At 49.3% G+C, this 20,587-nt stretch overlaps 7 protein-coding genes across 7 annotated transcripts; 4 read left to right on the forward strand and 3 right to left on the reverse strand.

Annotated features, from left to right (window-relative positions):
• Nucleotides 1-216: 216 nt before the first annotated feature.
• Nucleotides 217-1,043, forward strand: N7519_010578 (dihydrofolate reductase; the record flags this gene model as incomplete). Its single annotated transcript, XM_057297351.1, has 2 exons — nucleotides 217-716; nucleotides 824-1,043. The coding sequence occupies 2 exons, from the start codon at nucleotides 217-219 to the stop codon at nucleotides 1,041-1,043; spliced, it is 720 nt and encodes a 239-aa protein (XP_057145233.1).
• A 269-nt stretch (nucleotides 1,044-1,312) lies between these two features.
• N7519_010579 (putative voltage-gated chloride channel (ClcA)) lies at nucleotides 1,313-4,324 on the reverse strand (the record flags this gene model as incomplete). The annotated part of the gene is given in 5 exon segments (XM_057297352.1): nucleotides 1,313-1,471; nucleotides 1,528-1,914; nucleotides 1,969-2,145; nucleotides 2,156-4,173; nucleotides 4,315-4,324. The coding sequence occupies 5 exon segments, from the start codon at nucleotides 4,322-4,324 to the stop codon at nucleotides 1,313-1,315; spliced, it is 2,751 nt and encodes a 916-aa protein (XP_057145234.1).
• A 2,822-nt stretch (nucleotides 4,325-7,146) lies between these two features.
• N7519_010580 (SGNH/GDSL hydrolase family protein) lies at nucleotides 7,147-8,161 on the forward strand (the record flags this gene model as incomplete). Its single annotated transcript, XM_057297353.1, has 5 exons — nucleotides 7,147-7,279; nucleotides 7,344-7,383; nucleotides 7,432-7,510; nucleotides 7,583-7,973; nucleotides 8,028-8,161. 5 exons carry the CDS (start codon nucleotides 7,147-7,149, stop codon nucleotides 8,159-8,161), a joined length of 777 nt encoding a protein of 258 aa, XP_057145235.1.
• A 429-nt stretch (nucleotides 8,162-8,590) lies between these two features.
• N7519_010581 (spliceosome-associated CWC15 family protein) lies at nucleotides 8,591-9,680 on the reverse strand (the record flags this gene model as incomplete). Its single annotated transcript, XM_057297354.1, has 7 exons — nucleotides 8,591-8,608; nucleotides 8,662-8,697; nucleotides 8,753-8,923; nucleotides 8,977-9,058; nucleotides 9,111-9,407; nucleotides 9,460-9,535; nucleotides 9,671-9,680. 7 exons carry the CDS (start codon nucleotides 9,678-9,680, stop codon nucleotides 8,591-8,593), a joined length of 690 nt encoding a protein of 229 aa, XP_057145236.1.
• A 177-nt stretch (nucleotides 9,681-9,857) lies between these two features.
• On the forward strand, nucleotides 9,858-10,949 carry N7519_010582 (exosome non-catalytic core subunit RRP45; the record flags this gene model as incomplete). The annotated part of the gene is made up of 3 exons (XM_057297355.1): nucleotides 9,858-10,102; nucleotides 10,161-10,280; nucleotides 10,340-10,949. 3 exons carry the CDS (start codon nucleotides 9,858-9,860, stop codon nucleotides 10,947-10,949), a joined length of 975 nt encoding a protein of 324 aa, XP_057145237.1.
• A 776-nt stretch (nucleotides 10,950-11,725) lies between these two features.
• Nucleotides 11,726-15,913, forward strand: N7519_010583 (aminophospholipid-translocating P4-type ATPase DRS2; the record flags this gene model as incomplete). Its single annotated transcript, XM_057297356.1, has 3 exons — nucleotides 11,726-14,655; nucleotides 14,711-15,014; nucleotides 15,065-15,913. The coding sequence occupies 3 exons, from the start codon at nucleotides 11,726-11,728 to the stop codon at nucleotides 15,911-15,913; spliced, it is 4,083 nt and encodes a 1,360-aa protein (XP_057145238.1).
• Nucleotides 15,914-16,447: 534 nt separating this feature from the next.
• On the reverse strand, nucleotides 16,448-18,437 carry N7519_010584 (type-X family DNA polymerase; the record flags this gene model as incomplete). Its single annotated transcript, XM_057297357.1, has 2 exons — nucleotides 16,448-17,730; nucleotides 17,789-18,437. 2 exons carry the CDS (start codon nucleotides 18,435-18,437, stop codon nucleotides 16,448-16,450), a joined length of 1,932 nt encoding a protein of 643 aa, XP_057145239.1.
• Nucleotides 18,438-20,587: the final 2,150 nt, after the last annotated feature.

Raw genomic sequence — 20,587 nt, forward strand, 5'->3', positions numbered from 1 at the left:
ATAAAGGACCATGTCAAGCCCACCTACAGGGCCGGACCTCCAGGGCTTTACCTATAGTGCGGGGCGATAAGCAGCCAGCCCAATTCCGATAACGATTTCTCCCCTCGCGACGCGAACCTCCACCATCAACATCCTTCTCACAATCCCAAGATCACATCCCATTCTGAATATAGCATTCTCAATCGAACCGCAAGCTGAAATCACCCCGCAACCAAAATGCCACCTCACAACCCCCACCCCCTCCCCTCCCTCACGCTAATCGTGGCAACGACCCCGATCCGCACCGCGTCAACAACCACAAAAGAAGAAATCACGCGCCTAGGCATAGGCCTAAACGGCACGCTCCCATGGCCACGCATAAAAACAGACATGTCATTCTTCGCACGCGTGACATCCCGCCCACCAAGCCCAGGCACGACGAACGCGATCATCATGGGCCGGAAGACGTACGACTCAGTACCGGCCTCACTGCGCCCGCTCGCGAAGCGAATTAACGTCGTGATCACGCGTGACACGTCCGGGTCTGTCCGCGAGAGCGTAACTACGGAATTGGGGAATATGAGGAGAAAGATTGCGGCCAAGGCCGCTCAGACACAGGCTACGAATTCGGAAAAGGAGACTTTTGACCCGCCCAAGGAAGCTGCTCCGGCGGACCCGATGACGGATGCGATTGTTACGCCGAGTTTGGGCGCGGCGTTGGAGACGTTGGACTCTGTGTATGGGGCGCAGGGGAAGCTGGGCAAGATTTTTGTTATTGGTGGGCGGAGATCTATAATGCTACGTTGAATATGGGTGCTGAGGAGCTGTCTGGTCGGCCTGTTAGGGTCGTTATGACGAATGTTGTGCGGAAGGGGGCTGTGGGTGCGTCTGCTTCGTTTGAATGTGATACGTTCTTCCCGCTGGATGGGCTTCATGAGAAGAATGGTTGGCGGGCTGTTAGCCCTGGGGAGGTTTCTGAGTGGGTTGGGGAGGAGGTTGATGGCGAGTGGAAGACGGACGGGGATGTCGAGGTTCAGATGGTTGGATATGAAAAGTTGACTTAGACATGGGTAGGATATGTCCTCCGTAGATCATTGACTAGTCGAATATGTTCAAGATTTGTACTTTGTGCGTGTATGTCGAAGTCGAAAGAAAAACAAATATGTACAACCAAACTATGCACAATGCCAACGTTGGTTGAGTGAGCGCACAAAATAGATAGACATGAAATGAGAGGATATGCAAGGCTATGCAAACAAATAAATCAGAATGCCTTGACGACGCCCGAAAATGCAAATGAAAAACAGTGTAATGGTCGGGCACTATTCACGGCCTAGTCGCTATTCTCCTTCATGAATTTCACGAACGCTTTCTTGTGTACCAGGCCGGCATATTTCCCGTTATGAGTGACGCAGAGGTAACGAAGACCCAGCTTGGCGAAGCACTGGTAGACCAAATCGATAGGGGAATGGACATCAAGGGCGATTGGAGCCTATGCATAAACACATTAGTATGGCCCGAGATATTGAAGAGGTTAACTAAGCTTACAGGGTCAATGTATCGACTGAAATCCACTTGTTCCGCATCCTCGTTATCGCTGTCATAGATGACCGTAGAAGCATCCATAGTCATTAGACATATCGTATTTTCTTCTTCATCGCCTAGCGTATCCAATGCGTACTCGAGATCCGGTGCTGGGATCAGACCAGCAAGGACGCCGTCACATAGAATGGGAAGCCCGCTGTCCAGCTCACCTGCCATGAGCAGGTGTTCCAGTTTCAAACGAAGTTCCGTGGCTGGTAAGAATGGCGACGCAGAGATATCGATGATGCGATTCTTCCGCACTGGTCGGACTATGTCTCCCAGCACGGCATCCGTAGTCGGTTGGAGTTTGCTATCAAGGAAGGGGTAGGAGTTCATATCGGTCAAGAGGTCCTGGGTTCAATTAGTATAACGTCGGGGTTGGATCACGGCGGAGGTAAAACTCACATAAATACTGCGAGGCTCTATGGCATCCGCAGTCCACTTTGCGCAGAGCACCGACAGAGAAAACGGAAGCACGTGGTTGAGACTTCCTGTCAGTTCGAACAGGATCACAGGCAAAGTGACTGACAGTCGTGTCACGCCGCACATGGTCGCTCCAGCGGCAATCAATGCATAGACCCCCTGGAGTCACGCACGACTCAATTCCAGCAGCCGCAGGGCAAGAGTCGAATAAGAAAAAGGTGGGATGTCTGAGAGCCCAGTACTGGATCAAATGCCCAACAATTCGCCCCATCAAGCCACCAACAACCATGGATGGTACATAGATGCCCGCAGGCACTTTGATGCCGAACGTAATAATGGTCAGGAAACTCTTGATGACAAACGCCACCAGAAGGTCCTGGATAATTTCAAGAATGCCGTCGGTGCGAGGACACAGGCCCGTACTTTCCACATCTGATTCACAAGGAGAAGCTAGCTCAAATAGAAGCTCGGTGACGGGAAGGCTGGTGTATCGATTCCAGAAGCTGACAAGGCCGGTAAATAGCGCAACGAGGAAAACTTCAAACATGGGCCAACGCTTGATGGCTGGAATGCGGCGGAAGGATCGCGCCCATAGGCTTGAGGCTTTGATGAAGAGGGCACCAGCGGCGCCTCCCATAATACCGAGAAGGATAAAAATGAAAATCTCGAAGATCTGCCAGTCGGAAAGGTACCGGACCTCAAATAGGACGATCTTACCTGTTCCATAGGGGTTTAGGAACTTGAGAGACAAGGTAGCCGCAATGCAACAAAAGAACGTCCGGAAAAGGGTCTTGGGTGGGAAATAGTAGCTGACTTCTTCCAAGCTAAAGAGAACACCACCAATCGGAGCGCCAAAGGCCACAGCAACACCACTAGCGGCACTGGCACTCAAAACCTCTCGTCTCTTTCCATCGTTCTGATTATACTTGTCGAACAGACGACAGGAGATATTTCCCACGCAGGTGGCAATATGAACGTAGGGGCCTTCTTTGCCCAAGCTTAAACCAGACGAAACACTAAAGATCAAACCAATAGTTTTAATGACTAGCGTCTTCAGTCCCATGTATCCGTGAAGGACAAAACCACTATTAATGACTTTGACTTCTGCCACTCCACTGCCAGCAGCAGAGTAGTAGACCATAGCTGGACGGGGCGGATAATTAGGCAAAGTTCCGTGCAGTGGACTCGTTTCTGTCTCTGAAAGAGGGGAAGTCGAGGTACCGAGTCCATTTCCAGATTTTGTACCATTGGAGTCGGCGGCTAGGTTTTCATCAAGCGTGGTAAGAGAAATGGACGAAGGGACGACAGTTTTTGTGAGCAGAGTCAAAGCACACGATATGAGGGCCAACGTCACAACCCAAAAGACAAAAATGACAAAGTCAACCCACCGCCTCTCTGTACCCGATGGCGAGAAGATCCTGGACCAGGGCCGCCATGCATCACAAGCAGCCAGCCCTTCACAGCATGTCCTTTTATTACGGAAAAACTGGGTCGTGCAGAAGCCTTCCTTCAAATCAAAGACCGATCCTTCAGTGACATCGACGAAGTAAGCAATGGACGCCGTGATGCACCCAATGAGCGCGACCAAGATCCATCCTTGCGCGCCGTCGAAGGCCGCCAGCAATCGGCCTCGCACGTCTTTCCGTTGCCGAAGTAGGCGGAGTCGTGCTCCATCGGCGATACTGTCATGCACCCAATCTGTGGAAGTGAACTGGTCGTACCAAGTCCGCTCGTCCAGAAACGCAGAGGCAGTAAGGTTGTCCTTCATGGACGGAGGAAGGCTGGCGGGTTCGCCATCGCCGTCTATACTCCCTCGGCGACTGACCCGCCTGCCCATGGAGTTGGCACGGCTATGATTCCGCGTTCGTCGCAGACTGCCAGCTGCCAGAACATGTCTCAATGAGTCCGGGCCGGTGCCTGACACTCCGGAAGTGCTGGTGTAAGACCGTCGCGGACCTCGTCGACGGGAGGCTTGGGGCCCGAGGAGGCTTGTTGCTTCTGTAATCTCCAAGGGCGGATCGAGGGACTGGTATTCAGTATGTGTTTCGGAAAGGTAGCTTTGGGACCGTCTGTAGGCACTCGGTGAGGGGGGGAGCTGTTTGGGCACTGCGCGTGTTTTCAGTGTCCTCTTGTTCGCGCGAGGCAAAACTGGTCTTTGGAAGGGACCGAGGCATGTCGCCGAGAAGCCTTTATGCTTCAGTTATCTGCAGTGGGGCTGGCGAGGGTCAGTTTTGGCACTTGGGAGATATACCGGAGCAGATCCACACCAGACGTAAACACGGGGAAATAGAGCTCACAAGAGCAAAGAAATCAATGAACTTGACTTACTAGGTAGCATATCCCTCTTCCCGGAGTTATATTCGGAAAGATAAAAAACAAAAAGAAAAGACACAAAGAGATGACGGTGAGAAAAGAGGGCCCGAGTCTTAAAAAGGTGACCATCACAGATGATCGACTTAACGGTGGAGACGCGTCAGGTGCAAGTCCAGTGCTGACCCACCACTCGAGTCATTGTGCCTATCTTTTAATATATTCTACTTGAATATGTTCAATGCTCAGCATCCTGTACTAGTGATTTGATGGTTTATCTCGAGTGTCGCATTCCTCTGATCATCCCCCGCGTTTTTCCGACGATCAACACCCCGAAACAAAGCGCAATGATTCAATGGTGTATGGAATGTACATTCGCGATTCGACATGATGCAGCCAGTCTAGGCGCAGCAACCTTGTTCATCTTGATCATCCTGCGCTCGGGTAATAATGTCCATGCTTGATAGGATGAGGGGCATGCCCTTCTGCCTATATTGTACGGCAGGACATAAGTATACCTGTCTAACCCGTACTCGTGGCAACGCTCTGGTCTTGACGATAAAACGAACCACTGAAGAGCGTACCTAGATAACATCCCCTTGGGTTATTAACATAGGTTAGGATGTCTAACATTCTCAAGATCTCGAATTTGGGTGCGCATCTACCCCGGTTGAAGAGATTCCTTGTACTAGACGCTGTCCAATCCGATCGTCATCGGATGCTGATCTCTTGGCATTCTTTATGAGCTTTTGCCACCGTGTGAGGGGCCGGGTGTGTGACTCGAAGGAATATGTCGTATTAGGGTAAGCAGCGTTAGCAGCATTAGCCTCTCTCGGCTGTCTGACTCTTGAGATATAAATATCAACTCTAGCACAGCAGTGAGTTGAGATTCAGCCTACTTTCGGGTATGTATAAGCTTTTGACAGTCTAACATTAGGACGTGCAGAGATCGCTCGGTATGTTCCGATTCCACAGTGGTTCTCTAGCTAAGATTAGTTTTGATAAGGCTTTCCAACACAGTCACCTTTACCACTCTTTCGGCATATGATTTTCGGCAACTAGCGAGTATCTCTAGTATTATCTTTTCGCAAGACTAGCAGCAAGTTCCACGCCTGTCTAACCAGGTGGTAACTACAAATTAATCAAGATCCGGTCAAGCTTACCTAGGCGTATACAGCGGAGCAGTGATCACATCCTAGAAATGGTACTACATGTAGGTCTATGGTCTCAAAGCTTGTTTTATCGAGGTCGCGATGTAACTACTCTTTTTGTGTCAAGTACAACATGCACGTGTGCTTGAAGTCACATACTACATATGTAATTAGAGCTACTTGCCCTTTGTGGAAGTATGCTGAGCATCAAAAGGCCCTTGTAGATAGCGATGCCATAAGAGAAATTGCTCCCTCCTATACCTCATTTCTCCTATAGCCCATAGCTCTTCGATATCCCCGTCTACCGTATCCTTTTACACTCTGGCTCGGGCAACTTGGCTCATGAGCGAAATAGATCAGGCAGACAAGCAGGTGCTACATTATCTACACCCATCAAACTAGATATGCGGAAATCTTACATCAGCTTTTATTTTCCAGTCATATGCAACAAAAGAATTGCCGGTTTTCATTTAAATATCGTGGGGTAACCACACGCGCTTGACCTTTAGGTGCGAGACTCACCCCTGTCACTTTTAAGCGCCGGGGGAAAACTGATCAGTTTTCCTCTTCCTACAGTTTGTCCTCCCTCTTAGTCCTTCACTTTATGTTAACCCCAGAAGAGCTTTGATTTCCGTGCTCTTAAGTCTGAAATTTCGAGTATTCCAAATCTCTTCACCAAGGCCATCTCGAACCGTGGCCCCTTCTTATCCCGAGACTGCTACGACTTCATATTACCCCCGGTGACCTCTCCGACCACCCATGGCTGTCGATCATCACTCAGTAGCTGCCTCCGAAAGACTGAAAGCCAACATCTCACAAGTCTGGGAGAATGAAATGTGTAAAATCACCGAGCCTTTGCCTAGGCCAAAAAAACTCGACTTCTGCAAGATTCTTCCCAACGGATGCTTGCAATGAGTTTATAAAGACGAGTTTTACAGAATTCTTCAGAGTGAGAAGCCCACCATATACTACCTAGGTATACCTGGTCTAACGATGACGTTATCGTAGAAGAAATCTATGCTAAATGCCAAGATGCAATCCTCTGTCTCAGTTGGTCTAGTTGTGTTTCCAGGGGATACGCAGGTTCCAGCAAATTTTTCGCTGATAATCCCGTTGAACATAATCGGCAGTGCGGAGACCTTCGCCGCCGGTCAAGTACGGCACGAGGGAAACACCGTCAAAAGTTGAATTGGATGGGGTGGCGATGGACATGGATCGCCATTACTATAGGCAGAAGGACGAGAAGGACCAGAAGAGCATTCTTAAAGTGTACGAGGATTCGAGGCTGGTAATGCTGTACGTTACAAATTTGATTATATTCATGTAGCTACCTTCATATTTAAAGAATTATAAAGGTCTACCTATGTATATATGTTATGCTAAGTTATATATCTCTGTGTAGTATATATGTAGTGCGGGGTTCCAATCACCCAATTCAATGAAATGATTAGTGGATAAATTACTTTGAGATTATATAGGTTTAGATATATTATACTAGTTGTTACGATCTAGACTTAATATATTCATTCCATAGCACCATAGTTGACCACAAGCGAAGATCCACCAATTTCCCTTTTGTCCGCGGACCTCCCCCACTTCCTTTCTGGTCCGCATTGCTTGTTATAAGCCCCCAATCCCCATAACTTCAATCTCACACTCCCAAATAATCCAATATATATAATTATATTCTTGCCTCACTATGGCTGCCATTGAGAAGGGGAATGAGGATGCATTCAAACCGTATGACCAGTTCCTTCTCTTCGGAGACTCCATCACTCAGATGGGCTGCAACCAAGAGTTAGGTTTCGCATTTCATGCTGCACTCCAAGAATGTGAGTTATTCTACTGATAGACCCAGATATTATGTGGTCAAAAGTCTAACGAAAGTAAAAATAGCCTACAGTCGCAGATTAGATGTTATTAATCGCGGCCTGGCGTAAGATCATCCAAGGCTATACTAGCTGAGATAGCTAACAAGCAACAGTGGATATACAACCGCCCATGCTGTCAAAGTCTTTGATAAGTTCTTCCCTTCGCCGCAGACGGCTAATGTGCGGTTCATGGTAAGCCCTTATTCGCAAGCCTATTTGAAAAATCGAATGTATTCAAAACGCCAATTGACTAACACCCGATAGACCATCTTCTTCGGTGCTAATGACGCATGCGTTCCAACCCACGAGCAGCATGTGCCCCTGGATCAATATAAAGAGAACCTGAAGACGATCATTCAGCACCCAGCAACACGCGCACAGAACCCGCACCTCATTCTAATCACCCCACCTCCCGTGAACGAGTATCAAATAGAGGAGTTCGATGCTTCAAAGAACACCCCGTTCCCAAGCAGAACTGCCAGCCTCACCAAGTCATACGCAGTGGCTGCTTGCGAAGTTGGTGCATCGCTCAATGTCCCGGTGGTGGACTTATGGTCCGCTTTCATGAAGACCATTGGCTGGAAAGAGGGAGATCCTCTAATTGGGGCTCGTGATGTGCCGAGAAATGACAAATTGGCAAGTCTTCTTACTGATGGTGCGTGGATATTGCATATTCCCTTGGCTTTTCTTGTACTCACTCGTCATACAGGTCTCCATCTGACTCCCGCTGGTAACCGCATCGTCTACGATGAAATTATGAAGGCAATCCAGGCCAATTGGCCCGATCAGACGCCGGAGATTCTTCCAATGGTGTTCCCCGCGTGGGGTGACGCACCGAAATAAGTTGCGTACCTAGGTATATCATGTAGCTTAATACACATATAGGAGACTCACTTCTCACCTGAGCTATCCTGAGAGGTACCGGTATACAATGTAGTAGGTTTTAAGCGATACTCCATATATGGAATCTACTACTAGTAGATTGCATGTTTTCGCAGACGGAATCGAGGAGTACAGAGTACATGCTGTTCGGAAATACCCCACCACACGGCAATATCTAGCAGAGACGAATCGCGTGCAAATGTTATTGTAGAAGTAACATTGAGATTACCACGGTGGAGGCTTTGGTGGGAGCTTCGCTTTCGGGTACGATCCTTGACAGTTTATGATATTCTTTTGATACAACGTTGAAAATAACATAAGATAATATCATTCGCTAAGCTGAAATCCCTCTAGAACCGACATATGGATACCCAAGTATCTCAGGAGACTCTACCGCACGTATTTGCCCTAGAAGCCTGGTCAGTGGATGTATGAGGATAATCGGGAATACAGATACATACCATGAAGCGTTTGTGGAAATCGGAACGAAGAAGATCCTAAAAACGAATTAGTTCGACGACATAAGAACAAGCCAAAGGAAAGTAAGCATACGTTGACAAACTCCTTGCCATCTCTGTTCTCTGTTCCCCGAGCCTGGTTCTTGAATACAACATCGTCATCCCAGCGCCGTTTCATGTTGAAATCCTGGGCATTGAGCAGAGGATTACCGCGCGCGATATCAACCTCTCTCTGCTCTTCTTCCTCGAGTGCGCGTTCACGCTCCTGTTGTGCATTAGCCACCATTATCAAATCCAGGGTGTGAGAAAGCGACGTACCTCTTTCTCCTTTTGCTCCAACCGCTCCTTTTTGATCTTCTCAAGCTCCCGCATTAACTCGGCTGCTTCATCTTCGTCGTCACTGCGGTTTGTCAGTTTATTCGTCCTAACACGAGACCCTGGGTTCAACCCACCTATCCTCGTCACTGCTGTCTTCTTCTGACCCGTCTGAATCGGCATCTATGTCGCGTGTCTCCTCCAGTATACGTCGGCGTTTCGCCTCCGGGTCCTCTTCCTTGATATCGCCATCGATTCCATCTTCAGGCGCAGCTTCGAGTTGTCGCTTGGGAACTGAGGATTCAGCAATAGCTGGTTGCTCGGCCGGAACGCCATTCTTCTTGGCAAAGTGTGCTGCCTCGGCCTGGAGAAGCTCTGCGCGAAGGTCACGGGGCGATAGGTGGGCGTCGGCTTCGCCGCCTTGTCCGGGTTGGCTACAATAAAGTCAGTGATCGGTGCGGTCTGGACAAGTATCGTTCTACATACCGGACTTTCAGGTGTGTATGCGCAGGAGGAGTCGCTGGTGGTAGGCCGGGCCACGGAGGGCTTCTTTGCCTTGCGCCTGTTGAGATCAGTCAGTGTCCACAAAGAGTAGGATTGAGAAAAGTTGTCGTACCGGGTCAAAAGTAGGTCTGTGGGCTAAACAAATGTAAGCTATGACTATTCAAATCCTCAAAATTTGTTTCAAATACCATACCTGTAGTCATTTTGTGATGTGGTTGCTAAGTGAAAGTTGCAATTTCTGGGACGTCGACTGCTTCCAGCTTTCGTTGTACGTAGTCGCCTCAGGCACTAAGATTCTCCTCACCTTCCTCTCACCGCCCTTCCAGACTCCCACTACTATTGGCACAATTTCCGGAATAATAATAATCCGAACCGCTACAATGCGGCCTGCACGGGCAAAATGGCCCAAAAAAGAAAGCATCTCTGATCCCCGCGCCGGGGCTGCTAGACCTCCCTCAACGATGTCGAAAGAAGCGCAACTCTCAATCGCAGAGCGCGACTTTATTCTCGAGGCGCTCCGTGAGAATGTGCGTCTCGACGGTCGCCAGCCTGACGACTATCGTCCTTTGAATATCTCCTTTGGTGAAGAATATGGGCATGTGAACCTGCAGCTTGGGAAGACGAAGTGAGCTCCAAATATTTTGTTGGTCTACCATAAACACAATAACTAACTTGCTCACTAGCATTATTGTTCGCATCTCCGCTGAGGTTACTAAACCGCGTGAAGACCGACCCTTTGACGGTCTCTTCAACATCAACTTGGAGCTCACTGCAATGGGTTCACCAGCTTGGGAAAACGGACGGTACATACCACCCAACTTTTTCATTGTACACTGACTTATACTCACAATTGCCTCTACAGAACCAACGACATCGAGGCCTACGCCACTAACACCCTTGACCGTATCATCCGCCATTCCAACGCTCTCGATACCGAATCCTTGTGCATTCTGAAGGGTGTGAGCTGCTGGTCAATTCGGGCTGATGTTCACGTTATCGACTACGATGGAAACATCACCGATGCGGCCTGTATTGCGATCATGGCTGGACTGCAACACTTCCGCCGGCCGGATGCTGTGGTGAGAGACGGACGTGTCATAGTCTACGGCGTGGAGCAGCGTGTGCCTGTCGCACTTAACATCACACACAAGCCTCTCTCGGTCACTTTTCACACCTTCAATGACAGCAAGCATGTCATTGTTGATGCTACCCTCAAGGAGGAGCAGGCTGCTGAGGGCGATCTTGTCATTGGCATTAATAGCGCCGGCGATGTCTGCTACCTCTCGAAGTATGCAGGTGCACCCGCCGATGCCATGGTAATTGTGAACAAGACAAACGTGGCATGGGAAAAGGTCAAGCAGATCAATGCTGCTGTTGAGAAGGTCCTCCAGGCCGACCTGGCTAAGCGGGCAAAGATTGGCATGGCAGATGAGTCTCGGGCAGAGAATGACCGGTTGGTTCAAATCGAATAAACAGCATGTACTACCATTACTTTCATGATTGGGGGACTGGAGCTTCGCATGGCGTTTACATCAATGATACTTGACTGCCACATGATGGGCGACATATGGGTATGAACTAGTAGTTGAATAACTCTTGTAAATGTGAACTACATATGTACGCACCTCAGATTTATGGAAATCGTTCAAAGTACGTACTTGGATATTTTTTCTTTCCCAAGCCGACATACATGTATCTTTTTCTTTAAGGTGGGACCAGTTGAACTGTGCATCGTATATATGCACTCCATACTCCGTTCAGACAAAGCAGTTAATATATTTCCGGCTGCCAAGAGACCCCTATTTCTTAGCTCAATTCGGTGTAGACCAGAGTCGGCCAATGAATCTAAGTGCATTTTGACCGTAGTACAAGAAGTACAGAAAATAGTAAAGTATTTATAAAACTATACAATCACTCTACTAATAATAAGTCAAGTATCATTCCGAATATTCGATCTCTTTGATTGTTGTGAAGCGCTTTACCGCCTACCCGCGCATCAAATCAACATAGCTCAAGTGCTGCCTTCGCCCGCTAAGCCACCCTTGGACTTCATTCTCACTTTATTCCCACATTTTTCCTGTCCAAGTCCCGTCAAACTTGTCACTTGTTCGCCATACCGCGTTTCCAATCGTTCCTGCTTCCGACAGATACAGCAGAGCACTTTCTGTTGACGTGGCCTTGCGATTAATGCCTCAGGGGCATTGTTACTGCACTACAACAGTGAGGCTGTCAGCTTCCCCGCGGCATCATGGCCAGCGGTAGGCCTCCTGGGTCGCATCCAGCCGCTGGCCGCGATGACGACCTGCTGCTGGATTCCGGACCTATGTATAGCACCGGTCAAGGCCCCCCTGTGAATGATGAACACCTATTAGAACGCTACAACATTGACGACTCCGAACAACCGTACGCCCAAACACAACCACGCCCTTCCGTCTCCTACGATAACTTTGTCGGGTCTAGCGCGCAGCAAGGCGCAGCGCAGCACAATGTTGCTTCGGGACCGGCGCATCCGCCTCTCAACCCCGGTCTCCATTCAAATGACCCCTACTCCAGCGGCACGCGAGATCGAACCTACTCCCAGACCTCTGGATTGGACAATTATCGGCGGTACTCTTTGGATGACTTCGACGATGGACATTCAGGTTATTATGATCTTGATGCGGATGAAGACCGAATTGCCAGTTCACACCATGTCCGCAAGGCAAATGAGCGCAATAGCGTCCTCGGACTCGGCGGTGGATTTATGGGAAAGGCGAAATACATGTTTGGCATGGGGTCATCGCAATATTCGGAGATGGATCTCCCGTTGACTGAATCGGGCGCAAGAAGGGCGACAGTCGGTAGCGATGCTTCTCCGGCGCCGCCCCCGAAGCAACGCAAGAAGTTCCGCGCGTCTGACCTTAACATCTTTTCACGCAAGGTTGATCCCTCGACACTGGGCCCACGCATGATCCAACTCAACAACCCACCAGCCAACGCCACCCACAAGTTCGTCAGCAACTTCGTATCGACGGCCAAGTACAACATCTTTACCTTTATTCCCAAATTCCTCTTCGAGCAATTCTCTAAATACGCCAACCTGTTCTTCTTGTTTACCGCTGTCCTGCAACAAATCCCAAATGTGTCGCCGACGAATAGGTATACAACTATCGTTCCACTGGCTATCGTCTTGGCTGTGTCGGCGATCAAAGAGTTGGTAGAAGACTACAAACGGAGAATGTCGGACAGAGGACTGAATTACTCAAAAACCCAAGTTCTTAAGGGATCTTCGTTCCATGAAGCGAAATGGGTGGATGTTGTGGTCGGGGATATAGTTCGGGTTGAGACCGAGCAGCCTTTTCCAGCTGACTTGGTATTACTGGCGTCATCTGAGCCTGAAGGTCTATGCTATATTGAGACGGCAAACTTGGATGGCGAGACCAATCTCAAAGTCAAACAAGCCATTCCGGAGACTGCGCATCTGGTCAGCCCTAGTGATCTGAGTCGTCTGAGTGGGCGCGTTCGATCAGAACAGCCAAATAGCAGTCTGTATACTTACGAGGCCACCTTGACTATGAACGCTGGAGGTGGCGAGAAAGAGTTGCCCTTGGCTCCGGATCAACTCCTTCTTCGAGGTGCAACGCTACGCAACACTCCTTGGATCCATGGCATTGTGGTTTTTAGTGGCCACGAGACAAAACTGATGCGAAATGCGACAGCAACCCCGATCAAGAGGACAGCTGTGGAAAGAACAGTCAACATTCAGATTTTGATGCTTGTCAGCATTCTCATAGTTTTGAGTGTGATCAGTTCTGTCGGTGATCTCGCTATTCGGAAGACTAAATCTTCAACGCTTGCATACCTCGGATATGGGGGGTCGGTCAAATTGGTAAAGCAGTTCTTCATGGATATTTTCACGTACTGGGTGCTCTATTCAAATTTGGTCCCTATCTCCCTCTTCGTCACCATCGAAATCGTCAAATACTTCCAGGCCTTCCTCATCAACTCTGACCTCGACATTTACTATGACAAAACTGATACCCCAGCCATCTGCCGCACATCCTCCCTTGTCGAGGAGCTTGGTCAAATCGAGTACATCTTCTCCGACAAAACAGGTACTCTTACCTGCAACATGATGGAGTTTAAGCAAGTTAGCATTGCCGGTGTCCAATATGGCGATGATGTTCCCGAAGATCGACGTGCCACCGTGGAGGATGGGACTGAAATTGGTATTCATGACTTCAAAACACTCAAAAAGAACCTTCAATCGCACCCAAGCCAGAACGCTATTCGCGAATTCCTCACTCTCCTTGCCACCTGTCACACTGTTATTCCTGAGCGAAATAGCGAGGACCCGAATGTGATCAAGTACCAAGCAGCATCGCCCGACGAGGGAGCCTTGGTGGACGGAGCCGCCTCGCTGGGTTTCCGATTCACCAACCGAAGACCGAGATCGGTGATCTTTGAGGTTGGTGGGCAGGAGCTTGAATATGAACTGCTAGCAGTCTGCGAGTTCAACTCTACTAGAAAACGAATGTCCACTATCTTCCGGTGTCCTGATGGAAAGGTCCGCGTCTACTGTAAGGGTGCTGATACGGTCATTCTCGAGCGGTTGCATCCCGATAACCCTACCGTGGAAGCAACTCTCCAGCACCTGGAGGAGTATGCCTCGGATGGTCTACGGACGTTGTGTCTGGCTATGCGGGAAGTCCCAGAAAACGAGTTCCAGCAATGGCACCAGATCTATGACAAGGCTTCGACCACTGTCGACGGCAATCGTGCTGATGAACTGGACAAAGCGGCCGAGCTGATTGAAAAGGATTTCTATCTTCTTGGCGCCACGGCTATTGAGGATCGCTTGCAGGATGGTGTTCCGGATACTATCCACACCCTCCAGACTGCAGGCATCAAGATTTGGGTCTTGACTGGTGACCGACAGGAGACTGCAATCAACATTGGCATGTCCTGCAAACTCATCTCGGAAGACATGACGCTTCTCATCATCAACGAGGAAACGTCAGAAGCCACTCGTGACAGCCTGCAAAAGAAAATGGATGCCGTTCAGAGCCAGATTTCCGCTGGAGACTCCGAACCTTTGGCTTTGGTGATTGACGGCCGATCGTTGACTTTTGCTTTGGAGAAAGATATGGAGAAGCTGTTCTTGGATCTGGCTGTCATTTGCAAAGCCGTTGTTTGCTGGTAAGTGACATTGAATCTTGGAGGATTTATTTTTTTGTTCTAACATTTCTGCTAGTCGTGTCTCTCCCCTTCAAAAGGCTTTGGTCGTCAAGCTTGTCAAGCGCCACAAGAAGGCTCTCCTCTTGGCTATTGGCGACGGTGCCAATGATGTGTCCATGATTCAGGCCGCTCATGTCGGCGTCGGCATCAGCGGTGTCGAAGGTCTTCAAGCCGCACGATCTGCTGATGTCGCAATTGGCCAGTTCAGGTTCCTTCGGAAATTGCTTCTGGTTCACGGAGCATGGAGCTATTCTCGCATCAGTCGAGTCATTCTATATTCGTACTATAAGAACATTACGCTGTACATGACTCAATTCTGGGTAAGTTTGACCTTGACGGATTATTCGGAGTGGTATCTGACCTGTTACAGTATTCTTTCCAAAACGCATTTTCTGGAGAGGTTATCTACGAATCTTGGACGCTCTCCTTCTATAACGTGCTCTTCACTGTTCTACCTCCATTCGCGATGGGAATCTTTGACCAGTTCATCTCCGCCCGATTGCTCGACCGCTATCCACAGCTGTACCAGCTGGGCCAGAGAGGCATCTTCTTCAAGAAGCACAGCTTTTGGGCTTGGATTCTGAATGGATTCTTCCACTCTCTCATCCTTTACATTGTCTCTGAGCTGCTCTACTACTGGGACCTTCCTATGGAAAACGGCCACGTCGCCGGCCACTGGGTCTGGGGTGAATCTCTGTACACCGCCGTGTTAGGCACCGTGCTCGGCAAAGCCGCTCTGATTACCAACGTCTGGACCAAGTACACCTTCATTGCCATCCCAGGATCAATGGCCCTATGGCTCATCTTCCTCCCGGCATATGGTTACGCTGCCCCGGCGTTGGGCTTCTCACGTGAATACTACGGCACCATCCCCGTCCTCTTCAAGTCCCCCATCTTCTACCTGATGGCCATCGTCCTACCCTGTATATGTCTCCTACGTGATTATGCCTGGAAGTACGCCAAGCGCATGTACTACCCACAACAATACCACCACGTCCAGGAAATCCAGAAATACAATGTCCAAGATTACCGTCCACGCATGGAGCAGTTCCAAAAAGCCATCCGCAAGGTTCGCCAGGTCCAGCGCATGCGCAAGCAGCGCGGATATGCCTTCTCACAGGCCGACGATGGCGGCCAGATGCGTGTTCTCAATGCTTACGATACTACCCGGAGCCGTGGGCGGTATGGTGAGATGGCTAGCTCTAGGCCTATGGCGTGATGATTGATTCGCTATGGGCTGATTATGCATTGTGCATTTGCTGTGGCGGTTTGTGCTCTTTCTCTTTGTATGCATCCATACCACCGAAGGTTGGTAGATTGTATCTTTGTGTACCTTATGCTTGTTTCCTTTTTCTCTGGGTCGTCCTTTAGCCATGCGATTGGTGTGGAGGCTGTGACATATTGCTTTTTTCTTGTTTACCTGATGTGGTTGTAGCTGAGTCTTCAAAGTTGCAAAACTTGAACATGACATGATTCAGTAACATTCCTTTTCCAATTCTTTTGACACTGTAGATTACATGTGTAGACGTCGAGCCTGGCCTGCTGGCCCTTCTGTATACTTGAATCTTTCCCAAGGTTGATTGGAGACATCTGGCCACTTTAGCGTACTTCTCTTTTATGGATCCCTTTGAAATAGTATGTGAGATGGCGTTTAATACACATCGCTAATGTATGCATGTTTTTACATCCGATATCTTCTGGGCAGTCCATATATCCAACAATATACCTCTTCCTCTCGAGACCTGATCAGTTTCTATCTCGAGCACCGTTCTTCTGGCGGTCTCCAGCCTATCCCCAGTCCTTCCATCACAAGTTTCTCCCTCTCCTCCCAGGTCTCTCCGTCACGTTCCAGGTCAACCTGTCTCCCACTAGTTCGGTCTCTGACACCACTCGAATCAAACTTCAATGAGCGTGCCTTCTTCGCATACCGCCGTAGATCTCGCTCGAAAGTCATATCGCCAGACCAGCCGAGCACCGCACATCCGACCGTTCGCCAGGGCGATATAATGATATCGACACGGCGATGGATATTTGGATTCTTCTTTTTCCCCTGATGTTCATTATGTCCAGGAGTGGTGTCGTCGAAATGCGGATCTTGCCAGACAACCAACGCCTTATCCAACGTATCAAATTTCCTCCTATCATCTCCATCAAAAGGCAATGTCTGCTGCTCCCGCAGCGAAGAAGTCAAATGCAGCGCAAGCGTATGGGTGATATAGTGTTCCGCCTCGAGACTCGCAACAACATCAACAACTAGATTCCGAGTCACCGCATCATCACGATGACTCACCACAATGTCAACATCACCACTAAGTTCCTTCCCACGACGATATCCACCAACAATCACACACTCAATCCCATTTCCCTCTTCCCCCCGAACCCGACCAGCATGGTCCCGAATAACAGCAGCAATCCTCTCGCTCTCAGCACGGGAAACACCCTCCAGGAACTCCTCGTAGAATTTAACTCCAATCTGCTGCACGCGCGAAAGCGTATCCCACCCATGCTCAACGATATCATCCAGATCCCGCCATCCACGCTGGTAGAAGTCGCGCGCTGTCTTCGCACCAACACCCCAGATCTGGTAGAATGAGTTCAGAACACGGAGCATGGGGTCCGTCTCCAGTGCTTCGGCAGCGGCGACGTTCCCGTCGTCGTCGGTATGTTCGCAGCCGCCGTGTTGCTGGAATTGAAAGAATAAGTCTGCGATCTTGGCATTGCACCCTGGTAAAGCGAGGATCTCGCTCGGTTGCTGGATGGGATGTGGGTATGCTGCCAATGCTGCGATGGAGGTGCTATATGCGCGCACACCGATCTCGTCGAGGGTGAGTTCGCGGATTCGTCTGATTTTCACAAGTTGCGAGATAAAGTCTTCGTTGGGAGGATGTAGAGGTGCTGAGCGTAGACATGCGTATATGACATGGTCACGGACCCAGTCTGGTTGTGAGGGTGCGTTTTCAACTTCCTTTTCGTGTTCGGATGTCGTCTGTCGATACAGCGTTGGTCGGGGGCGCTGCGAAGATCCGTCAGGGGGTTCTCTTGAGCGCCGTGCGTGGATGTGGTCCGGAGGGGGGAGTTCGTGGTGTTGGTAAACCAGCATCCTGCTTTGCACGCTCGATGATTTGGTTTGATTTTTGTAGGAGGTTTTGCTTATTTTCTGCCCCTGTCGTAGGAGGAGGTGAAGGGATCTTTCGCCCACGGTAGACAACGAATGAATCCTGAGATACACATTTGCCGGATGTGATAGAGGTATCCAGCCACTCGAGCTTCAAGACTGTGATTGAATCCTTTATTGCCTTTGCCTCTTTCTCTGGAATCGGGTGCTTTGAAGAGTCATGCTGATTTGTAGTTCCACCCTCGCCTTCAGACCCAGTACTGAGATCGATAATTTCAACTGGGACATCCTTGGTCCCATCGTACTGAGCTGTACGCCTGCGCTTGACAGGAGGCTCGGCACCACCAGTTGATTTCGAAGCTGAGCTGGGTATGAGCTCCTCTGTCCAAACACCGCGGGTGCGTAGTTCTAGCGCTGCGCGCTTCGCGCGCCCGACTTTCCCCAGAACGAGGCTAGCTTCGGCAATGTCGTACGTCAATCTCCCACCATAGTCTATCAACCGGCCTTCAACCTCGTCTAGCTCCTCCAGGGAGAGATGCATTGGCAAAATGAAGATGGGTGGTTGGGATGAGAAGATGGAGACATGCTCGGTCTTGTCCTTTAGGGAAGAGTCCGGCTGTGCGATCATGATTGTTGATAACTCAGGAAGATGCGTATATGATAGATCTGTATTATGCAATCGTCATACACGTCCTTCAAGGAGCGTGCTCATTCTTTTGCTGGGATTGGTCCTTTGAGACAAACATTGATTTCGGGCCGAGCAAATGAGAAAGCCGAGCAAGTGAGAAAGCCGCAAATGCAATTTTATACAGGCGTGCTTATGCAGAGATCTTATCTTATTTTGTCGAAGTTGTGCTGAGACGTTGATTTAGGATGGGATTGACGTCACTGTGGCGCCTAAGGCACCAAGAACTGTATAAAGCTTAAAAGTGAAGTGCCACTTTTGTACGCAGTACACCGTAATAAAACAGAAATAATATCGGAACAAGCCAGAAGTTGACATTGGTCAGTTGCTTGGAAGACTACAAGATGAACTTGAAAGATGACCACGAAAGTTCCTCATTGATTCGCTTTATACAAAGTGGTCCAACAGGACGAGAATGCTATGGAGGTATGATACATGAAATGATTCATCGGAAAAAAGCTCAAACTTATGGAAAGAAGCAACCCCGCGTCTAATCTGTTGCACAAATATATGGATCCTGGACAGCGCAATTTTGTGTGCATCCTGCAATACCAGCCGAGCCAGCAATAGATGTGTAGAAGACTTGACTCTCAGTCTTTGGCTGGAGATATAGGTCCTGCAGTGGTTGGTGGTTTGGATTTTTCGTCCTTAGATGTAGAGAGTGACCATATGTGAAATGAGTCACTGGGCTTTGGAACAAGCAATGGTGCTATGACCTGGGCTTCTTGTTTTGTTGTTTGAAAGTGGTGTTTTGACCGACATAGGTATCGATGTTTTGATTGCCAATGTCGTTGAGAGCAGAACGAGAATACAACGCTTCGATGGTTGCTAGCAAGAGATGTGAGGTAAACGCCGGTAAGATGCAGTCTGAGCAAGAAGATCGATGAAGCCACTTGGTTGCAGGTTGGAGCGCGAGGATTAACGTGAGGGCTGATGGGGAACATAGTAATTGATGGGAGGGGTGATTGAAGGGAAGGGGAACATAAGGGCAAAAAGAGAATTGACCATAATTGTGTTCTTACAGCTGGCGAGAAGCTGTTATCGTCCGAGTCGCTTTACCGAAGCCACGCCCGATTGTTGGCTTGCCCCGAGGCAACTTATGGTGTGGGATTGAAATGGATAGGATAGTTGATCGAGGTGGTTTGTTGAAGTGGATTCGTTGACATGGACGGTCGACCAGACAAGCCTGCCAATTGTTCTGAAGGCGAAAGGCCCGCCACTGTCAGGCTGGAAGTGGTTGATTGAGGTATTGATCGAGGGGGGTTGGGTGAGGTGGGTTGATTTGAGTAGTTATTTGACCAGTCTGCCGATTGTCCTGAAGCCGAAGCCCGCCACGGTCAGACTGGATGTGGTTCGCTGTAGTGCTTGATCGGGGTTGTTTGTTGAAGTGGATTCGTTGACGTGGATGCGAGGTGGTTGATTGGAGTGGTTGGTTAAATTGGGTTGATTGTTGATCGAAGTGTATTAATTGAAGTGTATTGATTGACCAGCCTGCCGATTGTCCTGAAGCCGAAGCCCGCCACGGTCAGACTGGATGTGGTTGATCGAGGTGGTTTGTTGAAGTGGTTGATTGAAATCGATGGTTGACCAGCCTGCCGATTGTCCTGAAGCCGAAGCCCGCCACGGCCAGACTGGAAGTGGGTTGTTGAAGTGGGTTGGTTGATTGAAATGGATAATTGATTGAGGTGGATGATCGAGATCGATGGTTGACTGGATGGATCCCTAAAAAGCAGAGGAGAAACAGTTTCCCTGCATCAGCCGCTGGACTGGTGAGGTCTTCCACTCATTGCGAGCCAAAAGAACCGTTGGGGTTGATAATGCTAGAGTTCTCACCTTGCATGGAGGTCGAACGCAACTGTGGAAGTGCTCGTCACAGTAGCTTAGGAGGTGACCGTTGTGGACAGTGGTCACGGTGGATGTTATCATGATGGAAGGTGACCATGGTGGAAGGTCCGAGTCATGACCAAGATGGAAGGCCCATGGTGGAAGGTCCGAGACATGACCAAGACGGAAGGTCCATGGTGGATGGGGTCATGGTGGAAGATGACCATGACGGAATGTCCGGATGTATAGTAGAGATGGAAAGTCCAAGG

The sequence above is a fragment of the Penicillium mononematosum genome, assembly GCF_028829835.1.
Source record: "Penicillium mononematosum strain IBT 11891 chromosome Unknown utg000005l:1.0-9366267.0:1.0-9372171.0, whole genome shotgun sequence".
In the NCBI taxonomy this organism is placed as follows: Eukaryota; Fungi; Ascomycota; class Eurotiomycetes; order Eurotiales; family Aspergillaceae; genus Penicillium; species Penicillium mononematosum.